General features: G+C 44.2%; 1 protein-coding gene across 1 annotated transcript in view; it reads left to right on the forward strand.

The window, feature by feature from the left end:
- Window positions 1-8,280, forward strand: part of cldn7a (claudin 7a) — a 35,036-nt gene extending 26,756 nt beyond the window's left edge. The window contains exons 3-4 of the mRNA XM_072459124.1: window positions 1,883-1,967; window positions 7,848-8,280. Coding sequence (XP_072315225.1) covers window positions 1,883-1,967; window positions 7,848-8,016 — 254 coding nt within the window. The 3' untranslated portion in view covers window positions 8,017-8,280. The remainder of the gene's footprint in view (window positions 1-1,882; window positions 1,968-7,847) is intronic.
- Window positions 8,281-8,856: the final 576 nt, after the last annotated feature.

An 8,856-nucleotide genomic window follows, 5' to 3' on the forward strand; every position in this document is an offset into this window, starting at 1 on the left:
TATGGCATGAGTTCAGCCGGACTCATTAGGTCCGGACCTGAACCTAAACCTCTGGATTCGAATCCGGACTTGAACCTGAACGTGGGTTTAGGTATGCATCCCTAGTTCGACACAGCAGTTTTGGAAAGACCGGTCGGTGAGTCGGCGAAATAATTGAAAAATAAAAGATTTTGACGTTTTTCAACAAAATTTTTATTTCAGTCGGCTAGTTTCATACCGGGTCGGTCGGGTTACGGCAAACAGACAGATTGTTTTGCTCAGCCTTATATGCAATATTTTTGTAAGATGAAATCACTATTACAGCTGTTGTTAGTAATTAGCAATATTAGATAGAACTAAATATTGTAGATTTACATTTACAAGACAGTTTATTAAGCATCCCTTTTCGGATCATTGTTTCCTGCCAGGGTACCATCCCCTGGTAGCATGCAAAATCTTTTAAAGAAATTTCTTGCAGATGTTGCAGCCCGAGATGCTCTCCAAGGTCCAGGATGTTGCTCTCTCCTGCCACAATTCTCCTCCATTCTCCACTCTCAATCTCACATTAGAATTACTAGAGTCCACAAACATTGGGGGGATATATCTGGTTTAGAATCAGAATCGGAATCAGAAAAAGGTTTATTGCCATTGCCAATGAACAGAATTCACAAACATAGGAACTTGCTTTGGTGATTTGGTGCAACATAAAACAATGAACAAAACAATAAAACAACATATATGAAATCAAAATGGCATACGGAAGTCAGTGCTCCCCCTGCAGGTGGAGTGAAGCATGTTGAGCTGGGAGAGCTTGTCCTGGAGCAGAGCAGGAGGTGGTGTTGATGCAGAGCTGAAGTCCACAAACAGGATCCTGACGTAGGTTCCCAGGGAGTCCAGATGCTTCAAGATGAAATGTAGAGCCTGGTTGATTGCATAATTTACAGACCTGTTGGCTCTGGAGGTGAACTTCAGGGGGTCAAGCAAGGGGGAGGTGAAGGACTTGAGGTGGGGCAGGACAAGGCGCTCAAATAACTTCATGACTACTGACGTCAGCGCCACATTGCACGCATTGGCCTCACAAGGGCATTGAACTCCTCATTGTCTTGTCGGCATTGGTTGAGTGGGCGTGGACCATCTCCGTTCATTTCTCCTGCTCAGCAGCAGCTGCAAACATTAAAGTTCCTCCTCTTCTTCCAAGAGTGTGCAGTTTGTCGTCACCATATTGTCGAGAGTATGCTACAACTTCCTCCAATGTGTTGCAAATCAAACTACAAATAGTACACCGCGCTCTAAAGATTTGGGGGAAATTGGTTTTAGCCCGCGGACAAGCCGCACAGACCATAGATGCTTTTGTCGTTGACATCCTGGTACGAGAAAGTATAATCCAGCCTTTACATGGCTGGATTATACTTATACTTACCCCCTCCTCCTCTCAGTGACTTTGTGTGCGTAAGGTCCTACACCAGGCGGGTTATAAGGAGATCATCTGGAGGAGATTGTATCATTTCCTTCAGGAAGATGGCCTTTAGTTTATCAGAGCTCCAAAGGACTAGCTAACTCCTTGGCTAGCTCTGGCATATCATACAGTTGTACTGTTGGTCAATATGCCCTGTTCTTATAATGAATACATTTATTTTAAAAAATAAGATGGCAGTAGAAGCAAGTGTGTCACGTCACTTCAGACACATAAGTATAATGTAATTTATTTAACTTGTGTGTTAAACAAAATGAATGCATGGCAGTTAGCTATGGAATTCTCATTGACCGTGGTATAAGGCCTGTGTCTCAGATGTGGTTCCAGAGTGTAGGAGGATGTCTTGTGTTCTCTGAAGTTTCCTCTCCTTTCTGCTCCCTCAAACACAAGAACAGGCTCTTTGTAACTGGTGCTTTCTTCTCTTCACAGGCATGTGCTGTATAGTGGCCTGCTCCTGGTTTGCCCACAATGTGATCCGGGCATTCTATAACCCTTACACTCCAGTCAACACCAAGTAAGTGTTCACAACACTTCAGATCTCACATACCCACTCTGTTTAAAAAGGCAGAACAAATATTTTAGAGAGCAATTGTGTAATGTAAAATACAACTCAAGCTCATTCCTACTCTAGCGTTCGGGATCCAACTTTGGGTTCTTAGAGTAGACCTCCAAACAATATTGTGTAAATTTAATGAAGAGGGGTGGCATGTTAATAGATTCTAGTATTTTATATTCCTTATTTTGTGTAAAATTTGTATTACCTAGAAATAAATATATTGGGTATGACGCTAACGTAAATGCGCATTCACATAAATCTTGAAAAACACAGTTTGACCCCCAAAATTCCAAGAGGAGCAAGAGATGACCAAACCAGGAAAACACAAGACTGGCAACGGCACGGGAAGTAAAAAATAAAGCTGACGGTCCACGGCTCCAGTGGAAAACCGCCCGCCTAGCAAGCTAACATGGCTTGTGGGCCCAAGGCTAACATGGCTAGCAGGCCCGACGCAGGGTTAGCTGTGTCCCCGAAGTCGGGTTTCCAAGCTTGTAGTTGTTCGAAGGTGGAGGGGAGATCACCTTACACCGATTGGCCCATATGATGCATAAAATTAAACTTGAAATGCAGCGTGACATGGCGGCGCTGAGGGCGGAAATGTGATCAGAGCTTGATACGGTCCGATTTGAACAACTAGAATCTGATATAAAGGAGCTAAAAGAGACGGTTCAGATGGAGCACACAATAGAGACAATACAGACCAGCTGCAGCTTCATATTCATAACATTTCATTGCTCGTGGGTTTTGTGTCTTGTGGCCACATTTGAAGTGTTTTGCCAAAGATGCCAAAAGTACGACGAGGTGCACTTTGGCATACAGGAAGTCGGCCAAATTGATCCAATATGGCCGACTTTCTATATGACTTAGCGTGGGGTCATAATATCATTTTTTACATGTCCTCACATTAACTGTTTTTTGGAGTGAGCGTCAACATTTTTGCTGCGACTTTTTTTGGCGTCGGGCTCCCATTGGCCCCATGTTAAGTTGAGTCCTTCGGCTCAGGCCTAAAAATAAGATCCTGGATTTGGAGTTCAGATCATAAAGACCAGACATCAGACTTGTGGGCCTCCCAGAAGGAGAAGAGGGAGAAGATACTGAAAGTTTTCTGGAGAAGATTATACCTGAGCTCATCTCAGACGCTGGAGTTAAGGTCCCCCAATCATTGCCTGGGCAAACCAAGACCATCGTCTGATAAACCATGAGGCCTGATGGTAAAATATAGGGGGAGGTAAAATATCCAGTTCTTTCTGAGGATTGGAGTCAGTTGTGCCTGGGGAGTTCTTTGTGGGAACCTTCATGGTTTTGGGTTCGGTACTTGTTTCTATTTTCTTCTATTTTATCTTTTCATTTGTTCTGTGTTCTTATGGTGCTTGTACTACTACTAGCGTCCTGCTTCCGAAGAGTGCAGACGCTTTCCTGCTTGCTTATGACTTTTTCAAGTAAACCAAGGATTTTAAGAACATTCTTACAGTTCAAACGACATATCTGACGCCAGCGACATGTCCGGGAGAACAAGGGGAAAAGAATGTGAACGCTGTCGGAAATATCAACAAGAAATTAATGAGCTGAATAGACGGATATTTGCTTTAGAATCTGCAAAAGGACTCCACGATACAATTCCACTGTCATCCAGTGGTAAGAAGTCCACATTTTTTACAAGAAAAACAGCTCCTTTCAACCTAAACCGAAGTGACTCTGTGTCGTTTCCAAAACTGTCTAAAGACCAGAAAGACCAAACAAACTCGGTGCAAAGCCTAAACGATACAAAGGTAACGTAAAGTCACCTAAAATACAGCTCACAAAAAGATTTATACCACTTTCAGAGATGGAATAAAATGGACAAAGGAAAAAGGTAATACATGTCGTGGCAGCAGACAGTGGGACGATTTGAGCCCTTATTTGAGGTCACAGAGACTGCTCTGATGGCGCAATGAGTCACACGACGCATGAAAAGATCAACAAACATTCTTTTCCCAGCACCATTGTTTCTGAGATAACGTCACTCCTTCCTAATGTTTTGGCCAAACATGGAGGAGTGAAACAGCTGATTGTGCTCGTGGTGCAGTCGACATGCAGCGAGAACAGACAGAAGTTTAGAAAAGAGACTTCTTGAAGTTATTCCACGTGCTGATGAAATGAAAATCAAACATTCATAAGAACTGTTCTAAACATCGACAGGAAGATAAGCAAGTTTAGCTGCTTCAGCTGAACACATGGCTGTCCAAAGAGTGTGCACCTAGAGGACTGCACTACATTGAGAACTTCTATCTATTCTGGAACCGAGAGGGGCCCCCACCTATGCAGAGGTGGAGTGAGGGTGTAGAGGTGGAGTGAGGGTGCAGAGGTGGAGTGAGGGTGCTGAGGTGGAGTGAGGGTGCAGAGGTGGAGTGAGGGTGCAGAGGTGGAGTGAGGGTGCAGAGGTGGAGTGAGGGTGCAGAGGTGGAGTGAGGGTGCAGAGGTGGAGCGAGGGTGCAGAGGTGGAGCGAGGGTGCAGAGGTGGAGCGAGGGTGCTGACAGAGAACCTGCTCCACGCTCTGAGGTATTGGACTGGGCCTGGACAGGGTCCTGAGCAGATAGTTAGAGAAGAGAGGAATGAGAGAAGAATTCCTGCTCCATCAGCCAGAGACGGAGCCAATGTTTCAACATCAACAGCACCACAACCTCAGCCTCCACCAAAGGATTCATCCGGAATCGCTCCACCACCACCAGCAAAGGATTCAGCTCCAGCTGCCCCACAACAATCTTCAAAGGCCTTGGACCCATCTGTGACACTCGACGGCATCCCTGTCATCGCCCCTGCCTTCAGAGCAGCCCTGGGTCTCCCCTACAACATCTACTCCCACTAAAGATTCCTCATTCTCCTTCTCATCTCCACCCTCACCCAGGGGCCTTGAATGTCTGATCAAATTAGGCCTTAAGATGGCAAGATCAAGGGTTATGTCAATACTTATCAACTCTTCCCCACACAAGCCTAGTACACCAACAAAAGCCCCACCACCCATCCCCCCTCGTCCTTCACCTGGTTTCTCCCATAAATAGGATGCACTGGGTCTCAGCGTTGCCGGGACTTATAGTCAAATTAAAATTCAAACCAACCCGGGGCCCTATGTAAAAATAGCCCCCCCTAGTGCTATTTCTGTGTCACATCACACAGATGGGAAAACAGAATTCGAGTCAGGCGGCCCGATCTGAGCAACGTGATTTATATTCCCTGTGAAAAGATAAGGTCCAGTCCCACTGAAACTAGTCTGAAACTTGCTAAACTAAATGTCAGATCCTTATGTAACAAATCACTCTTAATTGATAATTGTATTTCTTCTTATAATCTTGATTTTATGTTTTTAACTGAAACATGGCTTATCAATAACCCAGGAAATGTAGTTCTGATAGAATCTTCTCCACCCAAATTTAGGTTTGAATCTGAAACACGGGAAAACAAAAAGTGGGTGGAGTCCGTGCAATCTTTAGAGATTAAATAATTACCCACAGGTTGTCCTTTGGGGTGTTTTCATCCTTTGAGTATGTATCCTTTAAAATGGAGCTAAAACAGTCTCATTCTCTTCATTGTTTTATACAAGCCTCCCCAGCACTGCCAACGTTTTATTGATGATTTTACTGAGATGTTTCAGTCGTATGCACAGACTTTGATGGTTTGGTCATTACAGGTGGTTTCAATGTGCATGTTGATAATATTTGTGGCAGAAACGCTAAAGAGCTTGATGCTGTCCTTGAAACCTTCAGTCCTACTCAGCATGTGAGAGGCCCCACCCACAGCAGAGTGGCCCCACCCACAGCAGAGTGGCCCCACCCACAGCAGAGTGGCCCCACCCACAGCAAAGGACACACTCTAGATCTCATAATTACAAAGAGGGTGAATATTTCAAATGTTAATGTGGTCGATGCTGCTCTGTCTGATCATTTCTGTGTCTTCTTTGACATGTTTGTTTTTCCCAAACCACCAGCTGGTCCTGCAGCTGTTCAGAGGCTGGTCCTGCAGTTGTTCAGAGGCTGGTCCTGCAGCATTTCAGAGGCTGGTCCAGCAGCTGTTCAGAGGCTGGTCCTGCAGCTGTTCAGAGGCTGGTCCAGCAGCTGTTCAGAGGCTGGTCCAGCAGCTGTTCAGAGGCTGGTCCTGCAGCTGTTCAGAGGCTGGTCCTGCAGCTGTTCAGAGGCTGGTCCTGCAGCTGTTCAGAGGCTGGTCCTGCAGCTGTTCAGAGGCTGGTCCTGCAGTTGTTCAGAGGAGACACATAAATGATGGCACAGGTGCACTGTTTATGGAAATGAAAAACTTTGAAAATGTCTCATGTTTTAATGTAAATGATTTGTTGAACTCTGTTACATCTAGTGTTTAGAATGTTCTGGACACCATATATATATATATATATAACATTTATAAATGCATTCATTTTCTGACTGGAGCTTATCTCTGTGACTTTGGGCATTAGGCGGGGTAACACATGCATGTCTTTAGACAGTGGGAGGAGCCGGTAAACCCAGAGAGAACCTTCGGTAACAAGGGGAGGACATACAGACTCCACCCAGAGAGATCATGTGATTTTGGTTTGGCCCGGGAATCGAACTTAATTCTGTTAGATCTGATGCTGCTTTTGACACTGCCGATCATTGGATCCTCTTACAGAGACTAGAGGACTGGGTGGGCCTCACTGGTCTCTCCAAACGAGCTGTAAAACAGCTGCAGTTCATCCAGAACGCTACTGCTCGGGTCCTGACTAGAACCAGGAAGTATGATCACATTAGTCCTGTTCTCAGGTCTCTGCACTGCCCCCTGTGGCTCAGAGAAGACTTTAAAGCAGCTCTGCTTGTGTACAAGTCTCTCCATGGCCTAAACATGGAGTATCTGTGTTTCAGTTTTATGCAGCTAAAATGTGGAACATTCTGTCTGAAGATGTGAGACACGTTCTACTCTGACAATGTTCAAATCTAAGCTAAAAACAGTTTTGTTTAGCTGTGTTTATGACTGAAAGGATTTTCTTTGGACTCTTCTATTTTCTGTCTTAAACTGTTTTGTGATTTCTGTCATTTCTTTGAGATTTTCTTTCTTTATGCATGTTTTCCTTTGAATTGCCTTGTGTATGAAAATGTGCTCTCCAAATAAACTTGCCTTGCCACGAGTGTCACGTCGCCTTAATGCTTGTCGATTATGTTCAATTCAATTCAATGTATTTTGTAATACCCAAAATCACAAGAGCAGTTGCCTTGAGGCGCGACAGTGACTCCATCGAGGGGCTCCGTCCTGGGCTGTCCTCTGGACTCGGTGCAGGAGGTGGAGGACAGAAGGGTCCTGGCTAAACTCACATCTATGCTGGACCATGAGTGTCGCCCCCTGCAGGACACTCTGTCCCCTGCAGGACACTCTGTCCCCTGCAGGACACTCTGTCCACTCTGGAGAGCAGCTTCAGAGACTGATCCACCCTCGCTGTGAAGGAGAGGTTTCGCAGGTCTTTCCTTCTGCCAGACTTTATAACAAACACTGTTAGTCCTACTGTGCAATTACTGTGCAATTCATGTGCAATTACTGTGCAATTCATGTGCATTTACTGTCGTGATCACATGCAATGGTATTTATTTATTTATTTTATCTTTATTATTTCCCCCTCCATCCCTTGTTGGGAAATGGGAGGTTTTGTCTATGGGAGTTTTTGTTTATAGGAGATCTTCTACTGAGAGTGTTTTTCAAACTTCCTATAAGTGATCTGTTCTTTTCCTCTGTATCTACCTCTGTATCTACCTGTGTTGCAACAATGAAATTTCCCCATGTATGACAATAAAGGAATATCTTATCTTATCTTACAGACATCAAAACTTTCTCCTCTGCTGCAGGTTTGAGTTTGGCGTGGCCATTTTCGTGGCGTGGGGCGGTTCTCTCCTGGACGTTCTGGGTGGGACCATGCTGGCCTCCTCCTGTCCCCGAAAGAAGCAGGTGTCCAAGTACCCTGCCCCCATCAGTGCAAGGTCTGGACCCCCAAGCAGCGCCAAGGAGTATGTCTGAGAGCGCCCCCTACTGCTGTGGGCTTGTACAAACATGCATATGGGACTGTTTGTTTGATGGAGGGCAGGGGCCAACCACATTCTATGGGTCAGGGAAAAAAGTGTGAGAAATCTGCAAGAGAATCTCAGTCATTGTTCAATTGTTGATATTCTTTTGTTAGGCATTGTTCCATAGTATCCTTAATTCTGTCTTGTTTTATCTTTAAAAATAGATTCAATCAATTCAATCATATGTTTAGGCTCAAGTTTCACATCATAACAACAAATGTTTTGAAATGAATGTTTGAACAGGTTTAAGGTCTTTTGAACAGTTATGGTTCAAGACAAAAAAAATGACTGCTAGTATTTAAGTTGAGACAATTTGAAATAAAGCAGAGTCTAGTGAATGTGCGTGGATTTTAAAAACACAGAGGAGCAGCTCCAGCAGAGATGTAACACTCCAGAGGCGGTGAGGACGTGTAACTTGAACATAATGACATGTTTGTGAAGACCATGAGCTGCTCAGATTCATTTCTTTGCGTATGTTCATGCAGAAAAGCCAAAGTACAATAAAGTAAACAATTATGAATTATAATAGCAGTACTCCCAGTAGTACATTTCAACATATCTCAAACAGGAATGTGAAGAAGTGTAAATGATCAAATCTTTCCCTTGATCAAACTACAACTATAACGTGCTTCCGTTTGAACAATAGTTTCTTAACTCCTTCTTTATCTGGATTCACATTGACAAAGATTGAACAGTAAAGACTCATTTGGACTCAGATTTGTCCCATGTGACTTGGACCCTGACTTGACTGTGACTCGACTAAAACAATGGAAATGACAGAGATCCATGGTTG

This window comes from Eucyclogobius newberryi, unplaced genomic scaffold, assembly GCF_026437365.1.
Source record: "Eucyclogobius newberryi isolate DKJ021-1_F unplaced genomic scaffold, fEucNew1.0.hap1 SCAF_22, whole genome shotgun sequence".
Lineage (NCBI taxonomy): Eukaryota > Metazoa > Chordata > Actinopteri > Gobiiformes > Gobiidae > Eucyclogobius > Eucyclogobius newberryi.